The sequence below is a fragment of the Aphanomyces invadans genome (assembly GCF_000520115.1).
Source record: "Aphanomyces invadans strain NJM9701 unplaced genomic scaffold supercont1.9, whole genome shotgun sequence".
NCBI classification, from domain to species: domain Eukaryota; phylum Oomycota; class Saprolegniomycetes; order Saprolegniales; family Verrucalvaceae; genus Aphanomyces; species Aphanomyces invadans.
This window is the reverse complement of record NW_008580154.1, coordinates 199,275-226,905: the sequence shown is the minus strand read 5'-3', so window position 1 is coordinate 226,905 and position 27,631 is coordinate 199,275. Positions and strand designations below refer to the sequence as shown.

The 27,631-nt window shown below is 56.1% G+C and overlaps 11 protein-coding genes across 14 annotated transcripts; 4 read left to right on the top strand and 7 right to left on the bottom strand.

Moving 5' to 3' along the window:
• Positions 1-431: 431 nt before the first annotated feature.
• H310_05274 (hypothetical protein) lies at positions 432-2,331 on the bottom strand. Its single transcript, XM_008869945.1, has 4 exons — positions 1,571-2,331; positions 1,380-1,526; positions 855-1,325; positions 432-800 (listed from the first exon to the last, which is right to left on the bottom strand). Exons 1-4 carry the CDS (start codon positions 2,310-2,312, stop codon positions 484-486), a joined length of 1,677 nt encoding a protein of 558 aa, XP_008868167.1. The 5' UTR covers positions 2,313-2,331; the 3' UTR covers positions 432-483.
• A 161-nt stretch (positions 2,332-2,492) lies between these two features.
• Positions 2,493-4,154, top strand: H310_05273 (hypothetical protein). Its single transcript, XM_008869944.1, has 5 exons — positions 2,493-3,032; positions 3,080-3,229; positions 3,280-3,487; positions 3,545-3,811; positions 3,864-4,154. Exons 1-5 carry the CDS (start codon positions 2,516-2,518, stop codon positions 4,054-4,056), a joined length of 1,335 nt encoding a protein of 444 aa, XP_008868166.1. The 5' UTR covers positions 2,493-2,515; the 3' UTR covers positions 4,057-4,154.
• H310_05272 (hypothetical protein) lies at positions 3,895-5,265 on the bottom strand. Its single transcript, XM_008869943.1, has 6 exons — positions 4,910-5,265; positions 4,729-4,859; positions 4,578-4,668; positions 4,426-4,525; positions 4,238-4,371; positions 3,895-4,180 (listed from the first exon to the last, which is right to left on the bottom strand). The coding sequence occupies exons 1-6, from the start codon at positions 5,248-5,250 to the stop codon at positions 4,096-4,098; spliced, it is 882 nt and encodes a 293-aa protein (XP_008868165.1). The 5' UTR covers positions 5,251-5,265; the 3' UTR covers positions 3,895-4,095.
• A 298-nt stretch (positions 5,266-5,563) lies between these two features.
• On the top strand, positions 5,564-6,339 carry H310_05271 (hypothetical protein). Its single transcript, XM_008869942.1, has 3 exons — positions 5,564-5,945; positions 6,005-6,136; positions 6,181-6,339. The coding sequence occupies exons 1-3, from the start codon at positions 5,610-5,612 to the stop codon at positions 6,220-6,222; spliced, it is 510 nt and encodes a 169-aa protein (XP_008868164.1). The 5' UTR covers positions 5,564-5,609; the 3' UTR covers positions 6,223-6,339.
• A 167-nt stretch (positions 6,340-6,506) lies between these two features.
• Positions 6,507-7,166, bottom strand: H310_05270 (hypothetical protein; the record flags this gene model as incomplete). The annotated part of the gene is made up of 4 exons (XM_008869941.1): positions 6,507-6,608; positions 6,668-6,777; positions 6,831-6,902; positions 6,956-7,166. The coding sequence occupies 4 exons, from the start codon at positions 7,164-7,166 to the stop codon at positions 6,507-6,509; spliced, it is 495 nt and encodes a 164-aa protein (XP_008868163.1).
• A 571-nt stretch (positions 7,167-7,737) lies between these two features.
• H310_05269 (hypothetical protein) lies at positions 7,738-11,691 on the bottom strand (the record flags this gene model as incomplete). The annotated part of the gene is made up of 1 exon (XM_008869940.1): positions 7,738-11,691. The coding sequence occupies one exon, from the start codon at positions 11,689-11,691 to the stop codon at positions 7,738-7,740; it is 3,954 nt and encodes a 1,317-aa protein (XP_008868162.1).
• Positions 11,692-13,518: 1,827 nt separating this feature from the next.
• Positions 13,519-17,538, top strand: H310_05268 (hypothetical protein). The gene has a single exon (XM_008869939.1). The coding sequence runs from the start codon at positions 13,536-13,538 to the stop codon at positions 17,487-17,489; it is 3,954 nt and encodes a 1,317-aa protein (XP_008868161.1). The 5' UTR covers positions 13,519-13,535; the 3' UTR covers positions 17,490-17,538.
• Positions 17,539-17,632: 94 nt separating this feature from the next.
• Positions 17,633-19,614, bottom strand: H310_05267. 2 transcript variants are annotated; one of them, XM_008869937.1, is made up of 5 exons: positions 18,576-19,614; positions 18,434-18,522; positions 18,298-18,389; positions 18,092-18,238; positions 17,633-18,038 (listed from the first exon to the last, which is right to left on the bottom strand). In XM_008869937.1, the coding sequence occupies exons 1-5, from the start codon at positions 19,589-19,591 to the stop codon at positions 17,847-17,849; spliced, it is 1,536 nt and encodes a 511-aa protein (XP_008868159.1). In that variant the 5' UTR covers positions 19,592-19,614; the 3' UTR covers positions 17,633-17,846. The 2 variants fall into 2 exon arrangements, with proteins under 2 accessions (XP_008868159.1, XP_008868160.1); XM_008869938.1 differs by having other exon boundaries at positions 18,092-18,389.
• Positions 19,615-19,834: 220 nt separating this feature from the next.
• H310_05266 (hypothetical protein) lies at positions 19,835-21,857 on the bottom strand. Its single transcript, XM_008869936.1, has 9 exons — positions 21,702-21,857; positions 21,505-21,649; positions 21,375-21,441; positions 21,232-21,315; positions 21,105-21,146; positions 20,859-21,051; positions 20,640-20,781; positions 20,484-20,586; positions 19,835-20,434 (listed from the first exon to the last, which is right to left on the bottom strand). The coding sequence occupies exons 1-9, from the start codon at positions 21,841-21,843 to the stop codon at positions 20,282-20,284; spliced, it is 1,071 nt and encodes a 356-aa protein (XP_008868158.1). The 5' UTR covers positions 21,844-21,857; the 3' UTR covers positions 19,835-20,281.
• A 469-nt stretch (positions 21,858-22,326) lies between these two features.
• On the bottom strand, positions 22,327-24,503 carry H310_05265 (hypothetical protein). Of its 3 annotated transcripts, none has more exons than XM_008869933.1 (12): positions 24,208-24,503; positions 23,978-24,157; positions 23,875-23,919; positions 23,781-23,818; positions 23,699-23,728; positions 23,603-23,639; positions 23,483-23,554; positions 23,319-23,432; positions 23,183-23,253; positions 22,899-23,049; positions 22,776-22,808; positions 22,327-22,723 (listed from the first exon to the last, which is right to left on the bottom strand). In XM_008869933.1, the coding sequence occupies exons 2-12, from the start codon at positions 24,117-24,119 to the stop codon at positions 22,530-22,532; spliced, it is 927 nt and encodes a 308-aa protein (XP_008868155.1). In that variant the 5' UTR covers positions 24,120-24,157; positions 24,208-24,503; the 3' UTR covers positions 22,327-22,529. The 3 variants fall into 3 exon arrangements, with proteins under 3 accessions (XP_008868155.1, XP_008868156.1, XP_008868157.1); XM_008869935.1 differs by having other exon boundaries at positions 22,453-22,723; positions 23,875-23,914; XM_008869934.1 differs by having other exon boundaries at positions 23,483-23,639; positions 23,875-23,914.
• A 138-nt stretch (positions 24,504-24,641) lies between these two features.
• H310_05264 (hypothetical protein) lies at positions 24,642-27,444 on the top strand. Its single transcript, XM_008869932.1, has 7 exons — positions 24,642-25,267; positions 25,365-25,615; positions 25,664-26,068; positions 26,125-26,587; positions 26,686-26,951; positions 27,007-27,117; positions 27,173-27,444. The coding sequence occupies exons 1-7, from the start codon at positions 24,646-24,648 to the stop codon at positions 27,296-27,298; spliced, it is 2,244 nt and encodes a 747-aa protein (XP_008868154.1). The 5' UTR covers positions 24,642-24,645; the 3' UTR covers positions 27,299-27,444.
• The last annotated feature ends 187 nt before the right edge of the window (positions 27,445-27,631 follow it).

Sequence of the window (27,631 nt, the reverse complement as noted above, 5' to 3'; positions counted from 1 at the left end):
GGACGACGTTCGTGTGCCTCCTGTGGAGGCGTGTGAAGACGGGGGCGCACAACTACTAGTGTTGAATGGAATAACCAGGGCATCGATTACCGCAGGGACCGACGGTGACGAGGGTTCGCGGAAACACCCCTGGTCATGCATGGAGGTGCCCCATGCGACGATGACGATGCTCTGCAACATATCCAAGAAGATCTCTCAAAGCCATTGAATTACAGCCCAACACGTGGAAAGGACAGGCGGCTCGGCGAACACTGCGGGTGAGGTAGTGGATGTATCAATCTGGGGAGAATGACCGTGGGGGCCGCGCGACCGCGTTGGTGGATGGCGCGTGCGTGCGCTCGAGTTCGCAAGTCCTGCTTCGGTACAAGCCACTCAGATTTCTGGATCATGCGTCCAATCTCTTTTTTCCGAACTGCATGTATTCTCTATGTTTTCATGATTGTCCGAAATATTTGATTGTTTTTTAGTGAAATCTCGATTTTATCACAATGGAGGAGCAGCGCCATCTGGGGCAACTGTACCGCCGCAGTCCCGCGCTTCCAGGGGAATGGCCGAGTCTATTCCTCGCACGGCAGCATCGAGGAGTGTCTGGAGAGCCACTGTTGTTGGCACGAGGTTGGCAGTGACGACACCACGGACGCATGCAATGAGGTCTTGATGCGCCTGGGCTGCGAACTTGGTCAGACACGCCTCGACTGCAGCTGCAGACAGCGGTATGTTGTGGGTGTTTGAATGTCGGAACAGGGCAGCGGCATCTTTGGCTGTAGGAGCAGCGGGTAACAGCGCTTCAAGCAATGGTGCTAGGCATGAATGTCAGGATGCATCCGTTACAAGCAAAATGGAGCAGCACATACAGTCGATCCGGGAGGCCCTTTCAGGAACTGCAAGTAAGTGAAAGAGCTCCATCACTCGTTCCTCTTGTCGTCGAAGCAAAGCGTCCACAATGAGCTGCTGGGACGCGGTATCTTCTCCATTGCGCCTCCTCGCTTCGTCGAGGGTTTGCATCGTCAAGTGGAGCATTGCATGGTCAGAATGAGCAGGCTGCCCTTCATTTTGACACAGCAGAATCGCATACAACTCGCTCGCCAAATCGTAACCTTCATGACAAAGCGCCTTGACCACCGCGTCGGCAAGCAATGCTGACGATAGTGGCATGCCATGTTGATTGGCTTCAAGTAAACGGTGTGCCCAGTCCAGTGGCGCGTTAGGTTGGTCGAGCCCAGCCGAATAGACGGAATCGTCCACATGGATATGATGGCGGATCGCGTGATCCACCACAGCGTCTACTGCATCCTTTCGCGCACCTTGCTTTAAAACCGACAGAGCTAATCAATATTTCACACTTTCACTTCGACATGGCGACGACATCGAACGCTTACCAATATCGTTGAGCAGACGCGGTGGGAGGGTGAGGTGATGCTGTTCCATGAGTTGGAAAATGTGCCAAGCATACGTACGGTCGTGGTATTTGTAAAACGATACAAGGCTCTCGTACAAGGCTTGTCGAGTGGCAGCAACCTTGGAAGCTACAACCACACATCAAAACAAATAGCAACAAATTTGAGCTTGCCTGTGAAGTCAGATGAAGTTTGGACAATCGCAAGCATGAGCTGGTGCACCACGTCCTGCACAGACCCTGGTGGCAACTGAGCAATGCATGCCACCGCTTCGTCAAGGATGCCTCTTCGAAAGCATGCCGAAAGAATAGAGTCTCCCAGGCCAGGATAGGACATTGGTGCAACTAACCCAGCTGCGCAGCACCGGGAGAAGAGCGACGTGAATATCCGGCAGTCGAACTCATCGGCGGTCGTGCCCTCGACAGCAGAGTCCTCGTACTCTTCGTCGCGACCGAGGAGGAAGCATTGATGGAATGCATCGGCAGCAATAGGAATGCGATGCTCCAAAGCCATATGCAGAGCTTGAACAATTCGGGGCAAGTCGCTTGCTTGGACGAGGAAGAGCAGCATCTCTCGAAACGCAGGAGGCGGTGGTACCACGTCCAGATCGTTATACGCAGCAAGAAGCGGACTTGCCAATATTCGCTGTTGCTTCAAGAAGAACGCAATCGTGCTTCGTTGCACTCGTGCAGCATCTTTCTTGGCTGCGAGCTGCTCAATCAGTGCCATCACGTTCTGCAAGCTCTTTGGCGTCTCCTTGGTCGTCAGCTTGTACATGTCCATGGCAGCATGGAACTCACCATCCAGCAAGTGATGCTGAAGCTTCTGAGCGTAGATATCTCCTGAAACCGAGCTCCATCGTCGCACGCCAGTACTCCCGCGCCAAGTCAACGTCGCGACCCTCCTGCCGCGCATGTCTGTGTGCTGATGAAATTGACTCGTGAGAAATTACTCCTTTTGATTGGCTATATGCTCGGACTATTGACGAATCAGGGGTCAATATTTTGGTGGAAAAATCCTCAAATACAATATTTGTATCCGGACAGAATATCTCCCAAATATAATGTTTCCAAAGATCTCAACTGCGCCGGTTCATCATCAGCCAATTCGCCGCCGCAATGTGGAGCCGCTGCGTCGTTACTTGGGTGGCAACTGCCGCAATCCTTGTAGCTGCTCAAGTCCAGGAAATTGACGTCTTGCCGCTCCTGCCGTTCCGTCCGTATCAGCTTCCTCGCATGCGGTGGACGGATCTCAATCGTGTTCTTGGCGAACGAGCCAGCGACAAGATGATCGTGAGCAAGCCGATGGACACGATGCTTGGCAAAATCAATGTTCCCAAAGAAGACGCAAAGGCTTTTGAATCGTTGTCTCCGATGGAAGTCAAGAGCTTGCACGGCGATGACGAGTTCTTGGGCGAAAGACAAGTGTACATCGCGTACGACATGATTCACGAAGGCGACATTCCCTCCGCGCTCAAATTGCTCGACCAAGTAAAGGACCAAGTGTCACGACAGTTTGGAAAAAAGCATCCCTTGTATGCGAACGCGCTTGCCGATCTCGGGTTTGCGTATATGGAGCAAAAGGACTACATCAAGTCCAACACATTGCTCGTTGAAGCGATGAATGTCGACGAAGGTACGAATGACTCGACATGCGACCACGTTGTTTATTCCAGACATTAGAGCTCCAGGAAAAATTTGGCGTGTACAACACAGCCGCGTCGATTAACTTGATGGCAACGTCGGCGCTTGCGTCTGGTGCCGGCAACTTCAATGCCCTCAGCAATGCGTACGAGTCGGCGTTTAATGGACTGCACAAGGAATCCCATGCATGTACGTGAATATTTGCCAATTGGGTAACCCATGACGATTGCATCTTGCAGCGCAACTCGAAATCCTCATGAACTTGGCCAACATGTACCGCCTCCACTGGCTGCCGCTTCGATCGATCAACATGTTTAAACTGGCAAAGAACTACGCCAAAAACCCGTCCATCAAGTATGCCGACTTGCTGCTGGGGCTCGGGGCAAGCTACATCATGGAGGGCGAATTCCACCAAGGCGATATCATTCTTACGTCTGCCATCGCCATGTAACAACATTCCTGCCAACCCTACTGCGACCTCAAGTGAGGCGCTTGGACCTGTAGGTACGAAGAGTTGGATCGACAAGACAGCCATGGCCATATCGAGGCCACGTACTACTTGGCGACGGCAGAGCTCCTCCAGCACAAGTATGGAGCCGCCCTCGCGCACTTCCAGGCAGCTCGGAAGGCTCTGTCTCGGACGTCGCCATCAAACGAGGCGTACCCGTGTGCCAAAGCCACGATCATGACTTCGATTGGCGAATGCATTGCAGCCATGGGATACACCGACCAAGCCATCGGCATGCTCGAGGCTGCCAAGGCGCTCCTGGCGTGAGTGTGCTGCACCTAGTCATTGTTCCTGAATTTGATTACTGCTTTGCAGTGACCACGCAGCGTCGCTGGAGAACGAGTTGTTCGCACCATACATTTACTTGAAGATCGATCATTTACTCGCCACGTTGTGGGACGAAGACAAAGAGCCCGAAGTGAAGCAGCAGCATCATGCGAGCGCATACGAGGCCGCCGTCGCTCTCTTTGGCGAAACTCATGCTTTGACACTGGCCCACAAGGTGTAGCAATTCAGCTACATCACCAAGTACCATAGATGCAATGAATTAAGCGAGACTAGCATGATCGTCTTGAAGGTGCGCCATCGTCGTACCATAGGCCCAAAATGTTATGGCGGCACCAGGAATTCCGCTACGACGAAATCAAAGCCGTTCAAGGGGACGCACATGGGATGGGGCGCAGTCGTACCGGGAAAACGCCGCTTGCCACCCCTGAAAGACCCGACCCACGCCATGTTGCCGAACCAAGTGAAGACCAGTTCGAATCATCCCATGGGGTTGTGTGCCTGCCTCGTGCGCCGACACTTGGATGACGGTCTTGACCTGTCGGCGCATCAGTGTTAGCTCCGAGTTCAGGATGGTTCCAGGAGGTCGTACGGTATCAAATGGCAAGGCAATCGTCCAAAACGCAATGCCGCCAGATGCACCTGCAACTAATACGCGAGATGCCGGCGCCCAGTCATCGGGTAGTACTGTTCTAAGCGAAGACGGCTGGCTTCAGTTTGAGGACGATGGAAGAGTCCCAGTACTTGATACAGTCAAACGTGACAAAGTAGAATGCCACACCCAGCGCATCTCGCGTGATGGTGCACGACAGGCCCTTCCACAACGCCATCGGACCTACATGCCATGATTGTATGTGAATAGTTAAATCGGAGAATGGATGAATGAATCCATTGCCTTCGTGCTTGGTAACTTGGCGGATAACATCAATACTCCCTTTGTACTTTGCATTCGCCGTGTCCTGTTGCTGGATCTGAAGGCGGTTCCGTACGAGCTCCACCGGTGCGACTAGAAATGCATTGATGCCACTACATGGGCATGAGTGCGATATTTCCTGGACCTGTGGAAGCAGCATTACCCAGCGATTGCACCCGCGCACGTGGAAAGGAAAAGCGGCGACGGACGGTCCATGTGTGTCGACATGAATGAGCGCGCTCGCCCTTGCACGGAGAAGATTACCGACTTGTACACAGCTTGGGAGAAGAATGGCGGAAAGAATCCCTTGTACAACCCTCGAAGACCTTCATGACGCAACGTTGTACCGACCACAGTCGAGAACGAAGACGACGACGAGTGCTGCAATCGCGTGCGTATCGTGTCCAGAGGGTGGCACACAATAACGCTAGACATGCCTGAGATGGACCCAGCAATGACGAGCTGACGGAACGACGGCGGCGGGCGGTCTATCGTCATCGACATGTAGCGCTGGTGCCGCTTTGAGTTTTTGTCATCTCCACCTGTGTAAAAGCAACCAATCAGATCACTGTAGCTCTTCAATATCGAATCAAATAGTTAACGCATTGTGAAAACGATTTGATTGGCTATACAAAGGTGCTGCACTTCATTTTAGATTCTTTAAAGTATTTTAGGAACTTTTCGACTTGTTTTGTTTCAATCGGAATGCAATACTAGTATGTACTAGAGATTCTTATAAAGGTGGAGAATATACTATTTATAGTACTTCAAACGAAAATCAAATCGGTTCTGATTGGATAAAAAATACTTGAAGTATCCCATGTCGACCAAACAGTAAGTTGGAATCCCCCTCGTTGCGAACCATGGCGAAGTCGCGGTGGTTCCTCGGCCTGGCTGTGTTCATCGGGCTCTTGGCGGCGTTCTGGCCACAGATCGAAGAGGTTCTCTTCAAGGGATGCCCCATTACGTTCATGGGTCTACGAGCGCCAAGTCAGGCGACGAAGAAGCCAGCGTTTGACGTGACGAAGGACATCGGTCTGGCGCATCTCCCGGCCTTTACCATCGAGGAACTCAAGCAGTACGATGGGACGGACGAATCGCGACCAATCTACATGGCTGTCGGCGGCGTTGTTCTGGACGTAACCAGCGGAAGCAAGTTTTACCAGAAGGGAGCCGAGTACAATCAATTCGCCGGCCAGGTGTGCTTTCCTCCATTTTCACCCACGAAAAGTGCGTTGACGCCACGATATCCACACAGGCTTGCACACGTGCGCTCGCATTAGCTTCCCTCGATGTCAAGGACATCAACGACGACGTGTCGGACTTCACACCAGCGCAAGAAAAGGAGCTGGAAGCGACCCTGTCGTTCTACCAAGGCAAGTACCCTAAGGTATGGCAGCTCGGTCGATTTGTACCTCCCACTGCATTTCTTAGGTCGGCGTCCTTGCTGTGACGAGATTCCCCGAAGACAAATAAACGGGCTTCGAATGCACAATAGATTTACAACGCATCGTGCATGCCTCGCTCGTCGTAGTTCTCACAGCCAGCTCGACCGCATGACGTCGTCAACTCGACGTGCCATTTTCGTTGTGCGTTGCTGTCGTGGGGCGGGAAGCTTGGGGGGAACGTGCCCCTGGACGTCGTGCACTAGAGCAACCACTGTAGACAACGCCACCGTACCGACTGCAATCAGTAGAACGATCCATGCACTGCTGGTAGCGACTGCATCTGTCGTTGCCGTCGATATATCGTTGGTGCCATTACGACGAGTGCGACTGTCTTGGTTTGTCGGGTTGGCGACTGGATCGGGGCGAGCTGGGCTGACTGAACCGCGAGCACGATCGGACGTGGACTCGGCCGTACTGCGGCCACCATGAGTTGGCACTGTCGTCGGCAAACAATACGTCACGTTGAGCACTACGCTCAGCGGGCAGTGCCGCGTCGGCCGCCGGGTCGAGTCGGTGGACGACAGTGGCTGGCAAGTCAAAGGCCCGTGTTGGAATGCCACGGGCGCGACGGTCGTTGGAGTGCCTTGACGACCCCACAACACGTTCAGTGCCTATGATGGGACTTCGTGCTTGTACCTGGTCCAGCGTGGAATTCAAACCGAACTTGCCACCATGCATCACGGGGCATGTCCTGCGCATACGCCAGACCTACACGAACGCATGGCGGCCTCTCCATGCAACGTCGACGACACCCCACGTACTCAACACGTCTCCAACGACACGAAACGAGCCTTGGGCTGCAGTCGCGGTGGCGCGGCACATGCTGGACGTGGACCCATTTGGCCCGAGGCGGCAAATCACGCGGCCCTCGTCCATTTGCACTAGCACGTTGACAGGACAAGCATTTGTGAATCGGAATTCCACCGCTGCGCCGACGCAGACGGCAAGCGCCACAAGTGCCACGTGTTGCATTGCGCTGGCTGCTCAAGAGTGCGCATCGAGGGGTGTTGTCTTCCAGGGTAGAAACCAAAGACACAGGCGCTGTAAAATGCGCGATCGGCACTTTCTTCGGGTCGTTCCCGGAGGATCTCATCCGCCTCTCGATTGGAATTGAGGACATCCAAGATTTGATCCACGACCTCCAGCGTGCTTTCCAGAGCTTCTCGACGTCTGCGTAGACGGCGTTTCTGCGGCATGCGTGCGTCGCCACGACGACACCGCGATGGCTCGCTTTCCCCTCGTGCGTGCAGGGCAACGACCCATCCAGTGCGTTTTTTGCGCAAGCGTCCAACCTGGCGCTGCTGCATGCGCCGCCATAAATCGTGAACGAAATAGAAGCATTCCTCGTTTATAGCACCCCGTACGACGTCCACCAGCGACATGGTGCTGGTCCATTTGCACGTGCATGTAGCCTCTCGTCTGGATCGATCCGTGGCTGCTGCGATGCCAGCACTCCCGTGGCCATCCTCCATGGCACATCAAAGCGACTCGATCGCTCCAAAAAACGGAAACGAATGCATTAAATACGACGCTGTGGCGATCGCTATTTGGCGAGGACGTACCCGCCTTCCGTGACGAGGTCAAAGAAGATGCCGGCACCGGCGCCAACGAGGGCCGCGGGAGTGTCATTCTGGACCAACCGGCCTTGGTCAAACACGAGGATGCGGTCGCAGTCAAGGACCGTGTCGAGGCGGTGGGCGATCGTGAGCACCGTGGACGACGCAAACTCGGACCGCACGACTTGCTGCAGGAGCTGGTCCGTGGCGCGATCGATGGCCGCTGTGGCCTCGTCGAGAATGACGATCTTGGCCTGCCGCAACAACGCGCGGGCCATGCACAGCATCTGGCGCTCGCCGACACTAAAGTTTTCTCCGTTCTCGTCCACCGGTCCGAGCAGCTTGTCGGCGGCGACGCGGTCGACAAGCTGCACCTTCTTGAGCGCTTGCCACAGGTCGTCGTCGTCGTATTCGTCGAACGGGTCGAGGTAGTTGCGCAGCGTGCCCTTGAAGAGGACGGGGTTTTGCGGGATGATGGCCAGGTGGCTGCGTAGGTTGTGGAGACCAACGTCGGCAATGTCGACGCCGTCGATGCGGATGTGGCCAGCCGCGACGTCGTTCATGCGGAACAGCGACATCATCAAGCTGGACTTGCCGGCGCCGGTGCGGCCAACGATGCCGACCTTTTCGCCGCCAGCCACGGAGAAGCTCACGTCTTGCAGCACGAGCGGGTCGGTCGCCTTGTACCGGTAACTCACGTGGTCAAAGTGGACGTGTCCGTGGGCTGGCCACGACGGGTCGGCCTTGTCCAAGCCCGTGTGACGGTCCCCTTCCTTGGTCAGTTGGATGTACTCGTGCAGGCGCTCGGGAGCGATCAGCGCCGTCTCCATGCGCGCCCAAATGTTGACGAGTCCCGCCAAGTTGGCTGGAATGGTCAAGCCGTACGTGATAACGAGCGCGACCAGGCCTGGGCTCACGACGTCATGCATGACGACGATGCCCATCAAGAGGGCAAACACAATCGAGCAACTGATGAGCTCGACGCGCAGACCAAACCACTGGTTGGTCGCGATGCCGACGAAACGAGCCGACACGAATGCTTCGAGGAGGGCGTCGTGGACGCGGTTGAATCGACGGACGTACTTGGGCCCGAACGCGCGGATGGTCGTGGACCCGTCGATGCCTTCGCTGACCAAACTCAAGAGCGGCGACCGCGTCGTCTTTTGGATACGATTGACTTCGCGCAGCGGGGCCAAAAAGTACGCGCCGAGCACGTAGTAGATCGCCATGAGGGGGACGACGACGAGCCCCATCCACTGCGTGATGGCGATCGTGGTGACGATCTTGGTCATGGCGGCGGCCGTCTCGACCAGGATCGGCGCAAACGTGAACGGAATCGCCAGGTCCACTTGCATGACGTCGTCCCCGAACCGATTCAGAATGCGTCCGATCGGGTTCGTGTCGAAGAATGCCATGGGCGCCGCCAGCAGACCCTGCACCATGTCGGCAAACAGCTTCTTGGCGCCACGCATGCCGTAGAGGAGCACCGACAGGATCTGCACGACGGTCGCGATGCACGTGGCGACGACCAGAATGGCGTAGATTGTGATGTTGTGGTTGGTCTCGGCGCGGAACGCGGCCGGTGACAGCTGCGTGCTTTGGTTGGACCAGTGCGAGAGCCACATGTCGCTCGTGACCTTGATCGCTTCGACGGCGAGCGTGAGGACAACCATCACGACCATCGACGACCACCCACCGATCGCTCGGATGTACTCGACCACGACCGCTTTGGACACGCGGCCTTCGGCGCGCTCTTCGTCCACGACGAGGGTGCCACTGGTCAAAGGTGCTGCAGCACTGGGTTTGCGGCAGTCGCTGTCGTCGCCGCAAAGCACCAAGTCGTCGACAGAGTCGTGGGCATCCACCGCCCAGTATGCAGTCGGGGGGCGCAGAGGGGCGATACACGTTGGTGCCGGGACGGGTTTCGGTGATGTCGTGGTGCGGCGGGTCGACTCGGTGACGGTCCCGTCTTGGACGACGAACGTTCGGTGGACGTGGGGTGACTGGATGATGTCGTGGCTGTGGGTAACCAGGACGATCGTCTTGTGGCGCAGGAGGCCGAGGAAGCACTTGGTGAAGATCTCGTTCTGCACGATCGCGTCGACGGCCGACAGCGGCGAGTCGAGCACAAAGATGTCGGCGTCACTGTAGCACGCGCGGGCCAAGCTCACGCGGGCCTTCTGTCCCCCCGACAGGTTGATGCCTTTCTGGCCGATCTCGGTGCGGTCCCCGGCAGGGAGCGCCGCGATGTCCTTGGTCAGCGCGCACGCTTCGACCACACTCGCGTACTTGGCGGCGTCGAACGGCTTGCCAAACAGGATGTTGTCTCGGATGGTTGCGTTTTGGATCCACGGCTGCTGGGCAAAGTACGCGACGTCGCCGGCCACAAAGACCGACCCGTCCAGTCGGCGCATCTCGCCGAGCAGCGCCGCACACAAGGACGACTTGCCTTGACCGACGGCGCCGTGAATCACGACGAATTGACCTTGCTGGATGGTCAGGTTGACGTCTGCGAAAAGGACCGAGTGGGGTTCGGGGGAGGTGGCAGCCTTGGCGTTGGGGTCGACAGCCTCCGCTCGACCGACCTTGGCAGTCGCGTCCGTGGTGGTGTCTGTGGCGGGTGCCGGGTGCCACCCAAACGACCCGTGCTCAAACGCGATCACGGTGTGGTCAGCGGCGTACTTGGCCTTGAGCACGGCGTTGGTCGCCGGCGTCTGCACATCGGACGGGTCGCACTCGTCCATGAGCAGCACTGTGTTGATGCGCGTCACCGAGACAAAGCACTGCACGGTCGCCATGACAACGACGGGGAGGCTGATGAGGGCGTCTTGGAGCGACTTGAACAACGCCAGAGTTGTAAAGACAATCTCGACAGTCAGCGCCTCGTTCATCCACAGGGTGTACGTGGCAAAGACAGTGATCGTCACCAACACGGGCGTGGTAAACATAAACATGATGAGGACGAGGTAGTACCGCATAAAGTTCCAGATCGAGACGAGCTCGGCGAGACGGAGCTCCGTGAGCTTGTCCAGGAATTTCTCTTCCCACGCGTTGAACTTGACGATTTGGATGGCCCCAAACACTTCGTGGACGACCTTCATGCGGTCGTCTTTGGCCTTGAATAGCACCTCCTGCTCCTTCCCGAGCAGGATGGCCACGAATGCGTTGACGACGAGAATGACAAACACGGCGGCGAGGCCCACAAAGATGGACCACCCCACCTGGACGTACAGCAAGTAGAGCACGACCGCGACCTGCACCGGCACGATCCAAATCAAGTTCATGTTGGTGGCAAACTCCATGACGTTGATGACGTCCGTGGAAAAGAGGTTGGCGATGTCGCCCGCGGACTTTTCCTTCTTCGACTTGGCGTTCAGCTTGAGCGCCTTCTCAAACAGCATCGAGCGCAGGCTGGATGCGAACTGGACGCCGATCACGTCGTTCATAAACTTCATATGGGCCTTCACAAACGTACTCACGACCTGGATGCCGTAGAGCGAGAGGGCCATGAGGGACGTCGCGGTGGGGTCGAAGACGGGTTGCTGCACGGCCTTGACCACGCTCTTTAGCACGTACGCGGGTCCGTAGAGGTCGCACGCCGCCGTGAAGAGTTGCATGAACGCCACGACGACAAGCTGGACGCAGTAGATGGAGAAGAAGGCGCGGAGGAGGCTCTTGCCGCAGCTCGCGTACACGATGGCGTACGTGGACGCGAGTGCTCGGGCCTTGTTGTACGCTTGGAGAGGCCACATGTCTTGGGGGTGGAGTTGGCGCTGGTTACCTTGACGAATGAGCGCGCTGGCCCACCCAAAGATGGCCTTCGAGAGGACGTTGGCGTTGTCGATGGGGTGGGGATGCTCCGCGAGGTCGGGGAAGGAGCCACCATCGCCGCGAGGACTCTTGAGGACGGCGAAGTCCGTGGCAGGGCTGTCGCTTTGCATGGCACGACGACCGAGCAGATTCGACAATGCGTGGCGCGATTTGGTTGTCAAAAGCAACGACATGCATTCCGATGAGTGTTGGTCGACGATTGGGACATATGCACGTCGCCAAGGCTTCGTGTCAACGGCATGGCGTTCTGAGCAATCGGGGAGAGGTTCTGAGGTATGGGGGGATTCTGAGCTATCGAGGAGAGTCGCTCTTGTCCGCTTCTGTGGCGACTGGGGGGGCTGGCCGAGACTGGGGGCGCCGTTGCCCAAATTGCCCGCCCAGTTGAAGTACTACTCTGGATGGGTCGACCCCGTACCTACATTCTGGAAGAGTGTGTGTTTGTTGACTCGATGGTGTCTGCTGGTGGCGCGCTCCCCCCTGTTCCGGGCGAGGAAGGAATTGAAGAGGGAGTTCAGTTGGGCTCGTGTGGTGCAATACTTGAATCGGTGCCTTGGCATGAGCATTGCCAAGCGTCTGGAGCTGTGTACAAGGCTGGCATGCATCTGTCGTCGATTGGACACCCTCGCTGAGTGCGAATTCGCAACATGGGAGCATCCGACTCTCGTCCGGATCCGACCGTGGCTGCTGCGATGCCATGGGCGTGCGCCAAGTCACTTTATCTGATACGCGGCGAAGGAATCAATGGAGAATCCAGAGGCACAAGTGATCGTGGACCCGCGGAGAGGTACACCGCCTTTAGAGCGATGGGCTTCTTTCAAGTGGGTTCAAAACGACGCAGGAGCGCCGTAGAGTGAAGAAACGTACATGATTTTCGTGGGCGCGTGTCAAAGTGCACGAAACATCTCTGCGGGCTGTAAGTACTATCCACAGCCACTCGACGATGAACACAGGATCGATCGAGGCGAGGTCGTTCAAGGCATGGTTTCTTAGAGCTAGTCACTGGAATGCTCGATAGTTCACTTTTGCAGCTTCAAGGACGAATGCATTTCAGTGGTTGTTTGGGGGGCTTGTTGAAGGAGTGGAAGGTCTGGGTGGAGGCTTGCGTGTGAAGTTGGCCGAGGTGTTCGAACCGGAGAAGGGTTCAATTTAGCGTAGTGAGTTCGTGTTGAGGATGACGTCTTGACTGGGTGGCAAGCCATCCGTCAGGGGATCGCAATGATTTGAGGTACTGCAAGAAGTATGGATCCTGAATCCTCCAAGCTTCACAAAACGATACTGGAAGAATAACACGAAGGCAACGACTTCGTGGGGATTTCGACTCGGGCTCTTATGTATTAAAGTCCGCGCAAAGTAACTTGGCGCACGCCCATGGCATCGCAGCAGCCACGGTCGGATCCGGACGAGAGTCGGATGCTCCCATGTTGCGAATTCGCACTCAGCGAGGGTGTCCAATCGACGACAGATGCATGCCAGCCTTGTACACAGCTCCAGACGCTTGGCAATGCTCATGCCAAGGCACCGATTCAAGTATTGCACCACACGAGCCCAACTGAACTCCCTCTTCAATTCCTTCCTCGCCCGGAACAGGGGGGAGCGCGCCACCAGCAGACACCATCGAGTCAACAAACACACACTCTTCCAGAATGTAGGTACGGGGTCGACCCATCCAGAGTAGTACTTCAACTGGGCGGGCAATTTGGGCAACGGCGCCCCCAGTCTCGGCCAGCCCCCCCAGTCGCCACAGAAGCGGACAAGAGCGACTCTCCTCGATAGCTCAGAATCCCCCCATACCTCAGAACCTCTCCCCGATTGCTCAGAACGCCATGCCGTTGACACGAAGCCTTGGCGACGTGCATATGTCCCAATCGTCGACCAACACTCATCGGAATGCATGTCGTTGCTTTTGACAACCAAATCGCGCCACGCATTGTCGAATCTGCTCGGTCGTCGTGCCATGCAAAGCGACAGCCCTGCCACGGACTTCGCCGTCCTCAAGAGTCCTCGCGGCGATGGTGGCTCCTTCCCCGACCTCGCGGAGCATCCCCACCCCATCGACAACGCCAACGTCCTCTCGAAGGCCATCTTTGGGTGGGCCAGCGCGCTCATTCGTCAAGGTAACCAGCGCCAACTCCACCCCCAAGACATGTGGCCTCTCCAAGCGTACAACAAGGCCCGAGCACTCGCGTCCACGTACGCCATCGTGTACGCGAGCTGCGGCAAGAGCCTCCTCCGCGCCTTCTTCTCCATCTACTGCGTCCAGCTTGTCGTCGTGGCGTTCATGCAACTCTTCACGGCGGCGTGCGACCTCTACGGACCCGCGTACGTGCTAAAGAGCGTGGTCAAGGCCGTGCAGCAACCCGTCTTCGACCCCACCGCGACGTCCCTCATGGCCCTCTCGCTCTACGGCATCCAGGTCGTGAGTACGTTTGTGAAGGCCCATATGAAGTTTATGAACGACGTGATCGGCGTCCAGTTCGCATCCAGCCTGCGCTCGATGCTGTTTGAGAAGGCGCTCAAGCTGAACGCCAAGTCGAAGAAGGAAAAGTCCGCGGGCGACATCGCCAACCTCTTTTCCACGGACGTCATCAACGTCATGGAGTTTGCCACCAACATGAACTTGATTTGGATCGTGCCGGTGCAGGTCGCGGTCGTGCTCTACTTGCTGTACGTCCAGGTGGGGTGGTCCATCTTTGTGGGCCTCGCCGCCGTGTTTGTCATTCTCGTCGTCAACGCATTCGTGGCCATCCTGCTCGGGAAGGAGCAGGAGGTGCTATTCAAGGCCAAAGACGACCGCATGAAGGTCGTCCACGAAGTGTTTGGGGCCATCCAAATCGTCAAGTTCAACGCGTGGGAAGAGAAATTCCTGGACAAGCTCACGGAGCTCCGTCTCGCCGAGCTCGTCTCGATCTGGAACTTTATGCGGTACTACCTCGTCCTCATCATGTTTATGTTTACCACGCCCGTGTTGGTGACGATCACTGTCTTTGCCACGTACACCCTGTGGATGAACGAGGCGCTGACTGTCGAGATTGTCTTTACAACTCTGGCGTTGTTCAAGTCGCTCCAAGACGCCCTCATCAGCCTCCCCGTCGTTGTCATGGCGACCGTGCAGTGCTTTGTCTCGGTGACGCGCATCAACACAGTGCTGCTCATGGACGAGTGCGACCCGTCCGATGTGCAGACGCCGGCGACCAACGCCGTGCTCAAGGCCAAGTACGCCGCTGACCACACCGTGATCGCGTTTGAGCACGGGTCGTTTGGGTGGCACCCGGCACCCGCCACAGACACCACCACGGACGCGACTGCCAAGGTCGGTCGAGCGGAGGCTGTCGACCCCAACGCCAAGGCTGCCACCTCCCCCGAACCCCACTCGGTCCTTTTCGCAGACGTCAACCTGACCATCCAGCAAGGTCAATTCGTCGTGATTCACGGCGCCGTCGGTCAAGGCAAGTCGTCCTTGTGTGCGGCGCTGCTCGGCGAGATGCGCCGACTGGACGGGTCGGTCTTTGTGGCCGGCGACGTCGCGTACTTTGCCCAGCAGCCGTGGATCCAAAACGCAACCATCCGAGACAACATCCTGTTTGGCAAGCCGTTCGACGCCGCCAAGTACGCGAGTGTGGTCGAAGCGTGCGCGCTGACCAAGGACATCGCGGCGCTCCCTGCCGGGGACCGCACCGAGATCGGCCAGAAAGGCATCAACCTGTCGGGGGGACAGAAGGCCCGCGTGAGCTTGGCCCGCGCGTGCTACAGTGACGCCGAAATCTTTGTGCTCGACTCGCCGCTGTCGGCCGTCGACGCGATCGTGCAGAACGAGATCTTCACCAAGTGCTTCCTCGGCCTCCTGCGCCACAAGACGATCGTCCTGGTTACCCACAGCCACGACATCATCCAGTCACCCCACGTCCACCGAACGTTCGTCGTCCAAGACGGGACCGTCACCGAGTCGACCCGCCGCACCACGACATCACCGAAACCCGTCCCGGCACCAACGTGTATCGCCCCTCTGCGCCCCCCGACTGCATACTGGGCGGTGGATGCCCACGACTCTGTCGACGACTTGGTGCTTTGCGGCGACGACAGCGACTGCCGCAAACCCAGTGCTGCAGCACCTTTGACCAGTGGCACCCTCGTCGTGGACGAAGAGCGCGCCGAAGGCCGCGTGTCCAAAGCGGTCGTGGTCGAGTACATCCGAGCGATCGGTGGGTGGTCGTCGATGGTCGTGATGGTTGTCCTCACGCTCGCCGTCGAAGCGATCAAGGTCACGAGCGACATGTGGCTCTCGCACTGGTCCAACCAAAGCACGCAGCTGTCACCGGCCGCGTTCCGCGCCGAGACCAACCACAACATCACAATCTACGCCATTCTGGTCGTCGCCACGTGCATCGCGACCGTCGTGCAGATCCTGTCGGTGCTCCTCTACGGCATGCGTGGCGCCAAGAAGCTGTTTGCCGACATGGTGCAGGGTCTGCTGGCGGCGCCCATGGCATTCTTCGACACGAACCCGATCGGACGCATTCTGAATCGGTTCGGGGACGACGTCATGCAAGTGGACCTGGCGATTCCGTTCACGTTTGCGCCGATCCTGGTCGAGACGGCCGCCGCCATGACCAAGATCGTCACCACGATCGCCATCACGCAGTGGATGGGGCTCGTCGTCGTCCCCCTCATGGCGATCTACTACGTGCTCGGCGCGTACTTTTTGGCCCCGCTGCGCGAAGTCAATCGTATCCAAAAGACGACGCGGTCGCCGCTCTTGAGTTTGGTCAGCGAAGGCATCGACGGGTCCACGACCATCCGCGCGTTCGGGCCCAAGTACGTCCGTCGATTCAACCGCGTCCACGACGCCCTCCTCGAAGCATTCGTGTCGGCTCGTTTCGTCGGCATCGCGACCAACCAGTGGTTTGGTCTGCGCGTCGAGCTCATCAGTTGCTCGATTGTGTTTGCCCTCTTGATGGGCATCGTCGTCATGCATGACGTCGTGAGCCCAGGCCTGGTCGCGCTCGTTATCACGTACGGCTTGACCATTCCAGCCAACTTGGCGGGACTCGTCAACATTTGGGCGCGCATGGAGACGGCGCTGATCGCTCCCGAGCGCCTGCACGAGTACATCCAACTGACCAAGGAAGGGGACCGTCACACGGGCTTGGACAAGGCCGACCCGTCGTGGCCAGCCCACGGACACGTCCACTTTGACCACGTGAGTTACCGGTACAAGGCGACCGACCCGCTCGTGCTGCAAGACGTGAGCTTCTCCGTGGCTGGCGGCGAAAAGGTCGGCATCGTTGGCCGCACCGGCGCCGGCAAGTCCAGCTTGATGATGTCGCTGTTCCGCATGAACGACGTCGCGGCCGGCCACATCCGCATCGACGGCGTCGACATTGCCGACGTTGGTCTCCACAACCTACGCAGCCACCTGGCCATCATCCCGCAAAACCCCGTCCTCTTCAAGGGCACGCTGCGCAACTACCTCGACCCGTTCGACGAGTACGACGACGACGACCTGTGGCAAGCGCTCAAGAAGGTGCAGCTTGTCGACCGCGTCGCCGCCGACAAGCTGCTCGGACCGGTGGACGAGAACGGAGAAAACTTTAGTGTCGGCGAGCGCCAGATGCTGTGCATGGCCCGCGCGTTGTTGCGGCAGGCCAAGATCGTCATTCTCGACGAGGCCACAGCGGCCATCGATCGCGCCACGGACCAGCTCCTGCAGCAAGTCGTGCGGTCCGAGTTTGCGTCGTCCACGGTGCTCACGATCGCCCACCGCCTCGACACGGTCCTTGACTGCGACCGCATCCTCGTGTTTGACCAAGGCCGGTTGGTCCAGAATGACACTCCCGCGGCCCTCGTTGGCGCCGGTGCCGGCATCTTCTTTGACCTCGTCACGGAAGGCGGGTACGTCCTCGCCAAATAGCGATCGCCACAGCGTCGTATTTAATGCATTCGTTTCCGTTTTTTGGAGCGATCGAGTCGCTTTGATGTGCCATGGAGGATGGCCACGGGAGTGCTGGCATCGCAGCAGCCACGGATCGATCCAGACGAGAGGCTACATGCACGTGCAAATGGACCAGCACCATGTCGCTGGTGGACGTCGTACGGGGTGCTATAAACGAGGAATGCTTCTATTTCGTTCACGATTTATGGCGGCGCATGCAGCAGCGCCAGGTTGGACGCTTGCGCAAAAAACGCACTGGATGGGTCGTTGCCCTGCACGCACGAGGGGAAATCGAGCCATCGCGGTGTCGTCGTGGCGACGCACGCATGCCGCCGTCTACGCAGACGTCGAGAAGCTCTGGAAAGCACGCTGGAGGTCGTGGATCAAGTCTTGGACGTCCTCAATTCCAATCGAGAGGCGGATGAGATCCTCCGGGAACGACCGTGCCTTGCGGACTTCTTCGGGGATGCTGGCATGCGACATCACGCCGGGCAGCGAAATGAGCGAGTTGACGCTGCCGAAACTGACCTGGAACGACGGACGCATGTGACCAAGCGCCATCGACAAGGAAAGCGACTTACCGTGATCTTGAACAGCTTGGTTGTGCTCACGATGTGTTGCGACAGCTTCAGGTTGCCCGTGCAAAACGTAATGACCGACCCGGCGCCGCGAGCTTGCTTGTCATGCATCGCCTTGTTTTCGTACGAAGGAAGGCCGGCGTAGTAGACCTACACGGCCAAGGTTTTCACCACCACGTCGATGAAACCCAGCCAAGTGCCAGCCGTACGTTGGTGACGGCAGGATGCGCATTGAGAAACAAAGCCACCCGCATCGCATTCGATTGAGCCGTCAGGACGCGAAGCCCCATTGTTTTGATGCCTGGTGAAACAGTTGAGCAAACGAAAAGGTGGCGATGGACGAACCGCGCAGCAAGAGCCAGCAGTCCATGGGGGCCAACCCCGTGCCTTCAGCGTTCTGGACAAAGTATAGGTCGCGACACAGCTCGGGGTCCCTACCCCCGTCCCCATTCTCGTTAGTGCATCGACGTGATCCATGCCAACGTACTTGGCGATGACGATGCCCGACATGGTATCCGAGTGGCCACACACAAACTTGGTCGCAGAGTGCATGCAGATGTCGGCGCCAAGGATCAACGGATTCTGGAGAATCGGACTCATCATCGTGTTGTCGACGCTCAGGAGCGCGCCAAATTCGTGGGCGGCTTGTGCCAGCGCCGGGATGTCGCAGATGCGTTGCATCGGGTTCGTTGGACTTTCCATCATCACGAGCTTCGTTTCATGGTTGAGCACCGCGCGGAGGTTGGCAGGGCCGTTGGGACCGCTCAAGTCGACGTACTTGATGTTCACGCCGTTCTTGGCCGTCAACTTGGACAGAAGGCGGTATGTGCCGCCGTACGAGTCGTCGCTCAACACGATTTGGTCGCCAGCCTTGGCGAGGCGCGAGATCGTGCTCAAGGCCGCCATGCCGCTCGTGAATGCGAATGCGCGATGACCTTTCTCGAGTTCCGCCATTTGCCGTTCCAACGCCGTGCGGGTTGGGTTGCCACTGCGGGTGTAGTCGTACGCACCGAATTCCGTGGCGGACTTTTGCGCGAATGTGGATGTTTGGTAGATGGGCATGGTGGCCGACCCGTGCGGGTCGTCTTTGCATGCTTCGAACGAGACAAGTTGGGTACTGAGGCCGTAGACTTCGTCGCCGTCGTCGTCGTTGTCTCGTTCGGCAAGGTCAGCATCGTCGACGGTTCCGTCCAGATGCGAACGGTTGCGTTTGTGGGCATCTTCATGATGTTCCTCTTCGCCGGAGACAAAGTTGGTCACATAACTGCGTTCGAGGAGGCTTTCCAAGAGCGATGGTTTCAACGGCACAATGGTCGACGTATTGGACGACGCCTGGTTGAGCTGACCTTCGGTCACGTCGCCAGGGGGAGCACTGTCCAGTGCCAGTTGACGCTCGTGAAGGAGGGTCTGCTCGGCCTGGTAGAACTTGCGCGTGCGGAGGTAGTCGCAGACGAGCTCGAAGACTTCCGTCTCGCCCAGGGACTGCTGCAGCGCTTGACTCATCCCGTGCACCTTTCCAACTGATCACAGGCCATGTGGATGTGTCGGAGGGGTGACATGCTGATATACCGAAGGGTGTAATTTAAACTCATCATTGAAATATGTATACAACATCCAAGAGAACCATTGATATTTAATACCGAGATTGGTCGTCCCGCTTGGATTAATAAATAGTGACTAAAATCCAATCACGTTTTGTTGCTGCTTCTCCGCACCACAAGAATTCCTACCACGTCCGATGCATAATTGGTCTCAAAAAGTGAATTGTAAAGCCTCTAGGTTTCTCCTGCCGAGGAAGTGCACGATCGGCGCGACAAGATCGCGACAAAGCCACATGGCAACGCATATGGATGAGCCCCCAGAGCACTTGAAGTCTTGACCCGCGCCAGTCGGCGCTCTCCACTTCATACGCATGCCGTTGCGCCAAGGCATCGATCGATGCGCGCTCCACCTCATAGATCGATGTCCATCGCCCAATACCCCGTTGTTGAGCAGGCACGTCCATTGGACCTAGACCGCCTGACAACGTACGTATACGTGGGGGCTCCGAACTCCTTCACTTTCCTGTAGCTCGGAAACGTGAAAACACTTCTCCGGTTTACACAACGAGCTTGTCGCGCCTTGAGCTTCCAAGAGCCATGGTTGCCACCGATGCTTTGTGATCTTGGCAACACGTGCATTCGTGCGTGTTGTTTAACCGTTGTGGTGTGGTGGTGGTGGCGGCATCAGTCCCCACGTATTGTCGGCCACGGCGAGCAACGTTTGTAGCCGACTCTCAACGTTGGGTGGCCATGGGTTCGTTGGCGCTTCAGGTGATGCACAACAATGTGGCATCGTCGGCTCGCCCTACGTGTTCTACGTCTTAGACAGCCACATGTGTACAAGCGGTGCTTACCGACTGCAGCACGAGCACATGGAGTCGATCCCACTCGAGAACCAGCCAGGACATCTTCGTTGTCGCACTTCTTGCAGCCTTGTGTATCCTGCTTCCATCGATCCTATTGTGCACTCGCAAAGTCAGTCGCACATCAAAAGCTGGTCTTGTCTGAACCTTGTCGAGGAGGCTAGCACGGCCTCGACTGTCGAAGTCGTCCATTCGTCTGGCGCAGTGGCGTGTTCGCCGTCGACAGTGGGGCAGCTCACGAGCACACGTCGTTCGTTTGTTCGGGTGTAGTCTACGAGTGCCTCGACGGCTGCCCCAGCAATATCATGACTTGGTAACTCGTGAAGGGCAGACGACGAGCCCTGCCTGGTTGGTTTTGGTTCCCACCTGAGCCAGAGGGCGGCATGCCGAGCTGCGGCTGCACTTGGTGGTGCCGCGAACTATTCGTTCTCCACAGGGCATGCCACCTTCGCCTCCACCTCGACGACACAGACGCAATTGTGAAATGCCTTGTGCTGGAATGGCTTGGAATTGTTGCGCTGGCCGAAAGCTCTGGTGCTCGAACGTCGTCGTGGAAGCTCTACTCGCGACAAAAGTTTCAAGGTCGAATGGCGACGGTGTTATTGTAGCTACCTTGGGCGGCGTGCAGTACACAACAACTTGAAGTGCATTCACCTACAAAGGTTCATTATGATGGTCGTGGGCCGGCTCGGTCGGGAGAGCCAACTCGGACCCCTGCGAAATGGTTTTCGCAACCTACATTGGCAACCAACGCCTTTGCCATGCACAGTATGGACTCGTATAGGATTTGGCAGAGAATGCCATGAAGGCGCTTGCTTTGACTCTAACACGATCAACCAGAACTCGTCACGCTCGGAAAGCATGCTGATATCGCCCTCGCACCACACGGGACTCGGTAGCTGGTGCGTCGAAGCTATCCAGGCCTTGGGCAAGTCGGTTGGTCATGCGCCTAGACGTATCGACGTCGCTCCCGACAAGCTCTTTACTGTATTGAACGACGCAAGAGAGATACCACAACTGATCTTCTGGAAGGCCACGGGTTGCTGCAAAGACCACAACGAGCCATTGCTTGGTTGGAGCGACCTCGAACACGAGGCGCTCAATGTGGGTTTCATATTGCCGCAGACCCGCCGCCGCAGCGTCCGTGGTCACCGATGCTGCGTGGAGAGTTCGTGACATGGTGCATGACCTCCAGGTGGATTGACATACCCGCGTAGTTGTAGATGGCAAAGAGAAGCGCCGCCAAGTTCATGTGGGTCTTGTGCGGGTGGTGTTTGGCAAACGATGCAGACAGCGCTTTGCCGTACACCAGACCCCCGCCTCGTAAATCGACGACGATCACGCCATTCATGACGCGGTCTCCGCCTTTACAACCGACGTAACGGCGTCAGTTACACGGGTGCTCTTGCCTGAAAGGTCGCGCAACTGCATTGGGAATCAAACGTTTTGCCGCCATCGCACATGCCAATTGGATCGTGGAGATCTCCTGCTCTTTTCACATCGATCCGTGGACACGAAGCACATTCACCAGCTTCAACGATGTGGAAAAACGTGCACAGTCTTGAATGGCACACGCAGATGCGACGCAAATCACTTCAAACAGACGGATGCAGCGCCATGGATGGGTGTTGCTGCTGAAGAGATCACCGACTTTTTCGACGGCCTCCGTGGGTGGTGGTGGTTGGTTGAATCCCGATTCGCATGCGACGGACCCTCGCAATCATAAAGCTGGTTCACACCGGCCACGTCAATTTGTTCCATCCAATCCTTCCATGACATACGGCATGTCATATCTGCAACTTTGTCTTCTTTACCCTCACGTTCTCCTTTAGTGCCTGCCACGCACGCGCCGAGCTGTCTTCTCTGGGGAAAATGAAATGCAAAGTCTTCTAAACACGGGTGCTCGTTCAGTCGCGACGAATGTCAACTCTTCAGGCGCTCAACGCAACATGGAAGACGAGGATTATCGTGTCGCTGATGCTTTATTTACAGAATCCGCCACCAACCGTGGCAACGAAGTGTGAATCCTATAATCGATCATGTCTTCAACTGCTTGGTTGCTGCGGACGGCTTGGGGGGCTTCTTCTTAACATGGACGGTGACAGGCGGATAGTTTGGCGTTTTATCTGTCGGCTCATTTGCCTCTCCGTACTTTTGTCGCTGGCTCATGGCACCGACTTTGGTCCGAAATGACTCGGCAAACGAATATCTCGGAGGTCCTTGTATGGATCCTGTTGATATCAAGTAAGACTGTTTACAAAATCAAAGGGTTGACGAACGTACGAGTGCTTTTTTCCGACAAAACTTCTTTAACCTCTACAGTGAACATCACGAAACAAGGTGATCCTTGATTAACCGTGACAAGATGGAAGAGATCGTTCGGCGCCATGAACAATAGAAACGTACGCCGAAGCACCGCATGGTTTGCATTGAAGCCTTGCAAAATGTCTTCGATGCACTTAAATTTGCCGTCGGTTCGCTGATTCCTCTCTCGCTGGTCGGCGATTTTCGTCCAAAACTTTTCCCCCAGGATCTTTTCCACCATGTCATGTTGTATCTACGATGAATAATGTCGTTCAACACAAGCGTTCCAATGCTCGCGTCAAGAAAGGAAAATGGTTGTTCGTGTTGGAGGTTGGAGAACATGTCCCAAGCCTCCACGTATGGGTTTCGCACAATAAAACACGAACCTGAAAGGCTGGAAACATCATCAGTGGGTGGTCATGGGCGAAGAGTACAAATTTTTCAATGGGGATACAACCTACATCAGTCCAACGAATGATTCATCAAAGCTAGTGTGCAAACCAGCCGATAATGACAAGGTACCGTCGCTGGAGGCAGCAATGGCGGACAATTTGTTCATGATGTGTTCGGCATTCTTGTTGGCGTGCCACTTGCCTCCCCACATTTCCTGGACAAAGTGCTCGGCTTCGTTCAAATCTAGAGTCACGGGGTGAGAAGCCAGAGCTGGAAGAGGGAAGTGGATGCACCAATTTCACCGCTGGCATCGGAATCATAGAGGCTGAAGGAGTATCGAACGAGGCTTTCTTGTGTGAACGAGCCTAGTGGACTCCAAGTATCGGCGATCAACCAAGACAACGAAATCGTACAAAAGTTCCATAATGAGAGCACGAATTCTTCAAAATCCTAGAGATAACAACAAATAAGCTCATCTACGTACGCTAGGCCAGAACATTAATACTTACGACTTGACCGCTGCCATCTTTGTCCATGAGCTAAAGGCGCAAAATGTGGCGTGAAATTGAACGAAGTAGAAATGTTCAGTACTTTGAACGTCTTCTTTGAAAACTCAGTCTTTGTGAGTTCTATCAAGTGACTGATCAACCTGCAGATTCGGTGCACACTGGACGCTCCACTTTACCAAAGTAGTCGAGGAATTCAAAGATATTGATGGCCCCTGTCTTCTCTGTTGATGAAAAGAGCAAAAGGAGATGAAAAACTGTCGATCTGGATGCCGGCATCACCTCTGTTGACAGCATTGAAGAGGTGATAGATGTGATTCATGTCGTGCACTGTGAATCCCAACGACTCGAACAGTTCCTGCATATCGTCGCCAACGGGGTATTCGGGTGTGCCATGGATAACTTTGCTCCACCGCTTCCCCATCCCTCGTACTTGGCGAGACGGTCAACGAGCAGTGTGATCTATTAACAGATCATGTCACAACTATGCGTTACAGGCACGTCATATGTACTTCAAGAGTTTTAGACAGGAGGATGACAGCTCGTCTTGTGTACTTTATTCCTCCTGCGCTTTCGCATCGCGCACCTTGAATCTGTTGTAGCACATTCGCTGTCGCCCACGACAGTGACTTTATCGTTAAATTCAACCGTCCCACAACGACACCTACCTCGGCATTGATAGCCGTGACCACGCATTCAATTCAGGGCACCAAGGCGCCTCGCACCATGAGAATGTAGCGAGCACGCGATGCATGCTTCAGCGACGTGGCGGCAGTCGACTTCCTAATCTTCCTCACGTCAAATTTCCGCCGACTCATTCGAAGTTGCGCACACTATTTTTCACATGAAGTTAGTATACCATACTCAAACCTTGTCTTTCATAAATACGGATAATTTGATTTTATCCGGATGTCATTACCTGCATGTCCATGTCTCGCTGAGTTTGAAGAATGCTGCTCCAACGAGCATGGCGGCGATCGTCCGTGCTGTCTAAAGCAGAGAGCTTGCGAGCCCACTACTCGTCACACAACAGGATGCGTTTGCGCGATGCGCTGCGAGGTCATACTGCTGCTGCCCCATTGCACGAGTTTACCAACTCAATCGAACCAGCGCCAACTTGTGTCCTCCATCCCATAGCACTGAACAACGTCGCAGCGGCAACCGCGTTGCTCGTGCAAGAACACAACAACTCTTCAGCGCGTGACACAAGAAACAATATTGGATTGGCTCTGCGACAGGCGCTCGATACCGACACATCGTTGCTTCCTTCATTGATGTTCCAGGCGGTGTCGGTTCATGCAACGCTGCCGTCTGACGTATTCGAGGCCCTCGTTGCACACTGCCGCGACCACTCGCTGTCAAAACTGGCCACTTCGCTCGCCCATGCTATCCACAACGACTTGGCCCCACTGCCTTCATCACCTCACGACTTTATCACCATGCTCGTGGACTGTGGTGCCAATCGCGCCGCCGTAACAGTGTATGAGAAACTGCAGGAAAGCCACGTCGTGCATTTGCTCCCAACGCAGGCGATTTCCATGCTATCGTGTCTACAGTGTGTCTACGATGGAGGTAAATGTTCATGTTTCGTTTCATTGCTGAAAGCAGCATTGTCGACCAGATCTTGGAATTCCATGTGTCGTGAACCAATGCGATATCCATTTTGTAGTCACACCTCGAACGAAGCTCGAGGACATCCAAACGGACGCCGCATCGATCGTTCGATACTTTCACTACGGTCATAAGAACATGGCGAAGGAGGTTCTCGACCTCCTCAAACGTCACGACCATGTCACTCCACCGGCATCGCTTGTCCACCAACTGGCTGTCGACCTGAAAACAGTGGGGGCGGACATCACGCCGTTACTCGAGTATGCTGTTTTCGATCGACAATTGGTACTCGAGCCACACGTGTACCTGGTAGACTCGTCGAATCTCCTATGCAGCGGTGTCATCACTGTGCTCTAGACGTGGCTCCAAACCGCGCCGATGGATGCGGCCGCGCCAATGCTGTTGAAGGCCCTCCCTTCTATCTTGCTCAACTGCATCTACGGCGACGAGTCCAATGAGATAGTCCGCGCGGCCACTCGACAGTGCTTCCGCCAAACAAGACTCTCCCTGGCGATGGAATTCTTCAAAGCCGCGTCGCAAATTGCCGCCCCGCCGCTCGACAAGGACGATTCGGAACGATTGCAACCACAACAAGTTGAAGTCATTTGTCAAGCGGATGTCGGGTTGCAATGGGTCATCACTGCATTACAATCCTTTCGTGCCGAGGAAGGCGCTTCGGCTCGTGTGGAAGCGCTGCCCTCGCATTCCGGCAAAGAGCTGGCCATTGTCTCGTTGTACTTGCATCCTCGTGTCTCTCCCGAGGTAGCGCTGCCACCCACCACTCGTACGTCGTACCCATCTCCATGGTATGCGCGTAGGTCGCCGCGGAAATCGCTCGATTAGCTCCCGTACGCTTCACCAAGAATTCACCGCTTGGCGATCTGCTGGTCAAGTCTGGGCTGTATCGGAAGCTCACTCGTGCCTTGTGTTTTGACGGGCAAGTTGAGCTCGCGACGTCCCTGTTTGCATGGCTCCAAGATATTCAAAATGCAGTTGTGCCCTTGGACATCTGGACGCTGTTCTTTGGGAAAGCCCGACGCCTCATCACTGACATTTCAGACGAGACGAACCACCGACAACGTCTTCAATCTGCGCTCCATCAGTTCATCAACCAATTGGCACGCCATGCCTATGCGGGTGAAGACGTGGATGAAGCTGTCGTCGCCGCGATGAAGGCAGCGTTGCATGTGGGGGATGTCGCCAGCGCCGTACAGCTGCAGAACACGTCATCATGGGTTCCCAAAGACGGCACGCAGGACGCTTTGGCCACAGTCTTGGCAGGTATCGTCTAGACCGCCCCTTCGCTCGACTGGAGGACATTGGCTTAATGCCATTTTTGAAGCACAATACGGTGGCTTGAATTTCGTTTGATGTTGTAGCGGTGCGCGTGATCGCCGATCCATTGATTCAGCGCAGCGTGTCGATATATTTCCTGGCGAGGAAAGCCCCGGGAGAGGACACTGACACATGGCCATCGACCTCGAGCATCTTTGACGTTCTTGTCAAGAATGGCATCCACATGGGACTGGGAACGTACCGCAAGATGCTGCTCCAGGTTATCCATGACCTGGACATGGTGACTGCCCACGCAATGCTGCAGCACGCCCAGAACCACTCGATTGAGGTGTCACCCGACGTGTTCACCGTAAGTCAAACTCGAACGTGATATGTCGGTGTTGAAGACTCAGTCGTTGGGTTAGGTATGCTTTGCACAACATGCGCACAGCAAGAGGGACCCGGCTGCCTTCGTGTCGCTCCTGAACAGCATGAGCACGCTGGGTCTGTTGCAAGACAATGGAGTTGTCTATCAGGTACGCTTTCCCGATGGCCGTACGAGACAAACGCGTGTGACTTGTGGTCGTCCAGGCGGCAATTCGGGCGTGCATTGCAGCCAAGAAATCGAAACTCATGTGGGGTTGTGTCAATCGCGCCGAGTCGCGTGGAGTTATGCTCGATCGAGAGATGCTGGGCGAACTGGAAGCACTCCTGTAATGGATCGCCCTGTACGAACCTAGGGCGTTGGGTGGGTGCACTGAGGGCAAGCATCAGGAGATGGCGCGCCCATGTAGGTGCAGTTGTGGAGCTCGAGACATCCCTCCTCTGTAATCGACAAACTACCAATATAGAATGCGTGCACGCTGCGTGTTAAACACAAGAATGAGGAAGGAAGCGCATGTTTTGCAGTCGTGGGGCTCGCCTTGGATGCGCCAAGGATACCACTTGGCATCAGCACCAGCACACCATTGTCGGACAATCGATACACGCAAAACGACCGTGCATCGACATCTCGAAGAGAACTCGTACGATCTTGCTTCTCTAACGAGT

Coding starts and splice junctions, on each gene's coding strand:
- H310_05274 (XM_008869945.1), bottom strand. CDS start 2,312: ATGCGCGGCAGGAGGGTCGCGACGTTGACTTGGCGCGGGAGTACTGGC. Junction 1,527..1,570: donor AACTTCATCTGACTTCACAG/GCAAGCTCAAAT, acceptor GTGTGGTTGTAG/CTTCCAAGGTTGCTGCCACT. Junction 1,326..1,379: donor GCGTCTGCTCAACGATATTG/GTAAGCGTTCGA, acceptor AATATTGATTAG/CTCTGTCGGTTTTAAAGCAA.
- H310_05273 (XM_008869944.1), top strand. CDS start 2,516: ATGTGGAGCCGCTGCGTCGTTACTTGGGTGGCAACTGCCGCAATCCTT. Junction 3,230..3,279: donor GCACAAGGAATCCCATGCAT/GTACGTGAATAT, acceptor TGCATCTTGCAG/CGCAACTCGAAATCCTCATG. Junction 3,812..3,863: donor GCTGCCAAGGCGCTCCTGGC/GTGAGTGTGCTG, acceptor ACTGCTTTGCAG/TGACCACGCAGCGTCGCTGG.
- H310_05272 (XM_008869943.1), bottom strand. CDS start 5,250: ATGTCGATGACGATAGACCGCCCGCCGCCGTCGTTCCGTCAGCTCGTC. Junction 4,526..4,577: donor GTCACGTTTGACTGTATCAA/GTACTGGGACTC, acceptor GTCTTCGCTTAG/AACAGTACTACCCGATGACT. Junction 4,372..4,425: donor TTGCCTTGCCATTTGATACC/GTACGACCTCCT, acceptor ATGCGCCGACAG/GTCAAGACCGTCATCCAAGT.
- H310_05271 (XM_008869942.1), top strand. CDS start 5,610: ATGGCGAAGTCGCGGTGGTTCCTCGGCCTGGCTGTGTTCATCGGGCTC. Junction 5,946..6,004: donor ACAATCAATTCGCCGGCCAG/GTGTGCTTTCCT, acceptor ATATCCACACAG/GCTTGCACACGTGCGCTCGC. Junction 6,137..6,180: donor ACCAAGGCAAGTACCCTAAG/GTATGGCAGCTC, acceptor TGCATTTCTTAG/GTCGGCGTCCTTGCTGTGAC.
- H310_05268 (XM_008869939.1), top strand. CDS start 13,536: ATGCAAAGCGACAGCCCTGCCACGGACTTCGCCGTCCTCAAGAGTCCT.
- H310_05267 (XM_008869937.1), bottom strand. CDS start 19,591: ATGAGTCAAGCGCTGCAGCAGTCCCTGGGCGAGACGGAAGTCTTCGAG. Junction 18,390..18,433: donor CTGCTGGCTCTTGCTGCGCG/GTTCGTCCATCG, acceptor CTGTTTCACCAG/GCATCAAAACAATGGGGCTT. Junction 18,239..18,297: donor CGCATCCTGCCGTCACCAAC/GTACGGCTGGCA, acceptor TTGGCCGTGTAG/GTCTACTACGCCGGCCTTCC.
- H310_05266 (XM_008869936.1), bottom strand. CDS start 21,843: ATGAATGGCGTGATCGTCGTCGATTTACGAGGCGGGGGTCTGGTGTAC. Junction 21,442..21,504: donor CTTCCAGAAGATCAGTTGTG/GTATCTCTCTTG, acceptor CGATACGTCTAG/GCGCATGACCAACCGACTTG. Junction 21,316..21,374: donor CAGCTACCGAGTCCCGTGTG/GTGCGAGGGCGA, acceptor TGATCGTGTTAG/AGTCAAAGCAAGCGCCTTCA.
- H310_05265 (XM_008869933.1), bottom strand. CDS start 24,119: ATGGGGAAGCGGTGGAGCAAAGTTATCCATGGCACACCCGAATACCCC. Junction 23,555..23,602: donor GCTCTCATTATGGAACTTTT/GTACGATTTCGT, acceptor GGAGTCCACTAG/GCTCGTTCACACAAGAAAGC. Junction 23,433..23,482: donor CGATGCCAGCGGTGAAATTG/GTGCATCCACTT, acceptor CCGTGACTCTAG/ATTTGAACGAAGCCGAGCAC.
- H310_05264 (XM_008869932.1), top strand. CDS start 24,646: ATGCTGCTCCAACGAGCATGGCGGCGATCGTCCGTGCTGTCTAAAGCA. Junction 25,268..25,364: donor ACAGTGTGTCTACGATGGAG/GTAAATGTTCAT, acceptor TCCATTTTGTAG/TCACACCTCGAACGAAGCTC. Junction 26,069..26,124: donor ATCCTCGTGTCTCTCCCGAG/GTAGCGCTGCCA, acceptor GTATGCGCGTAG/GTCGCCGCGGAAATCGCTCG.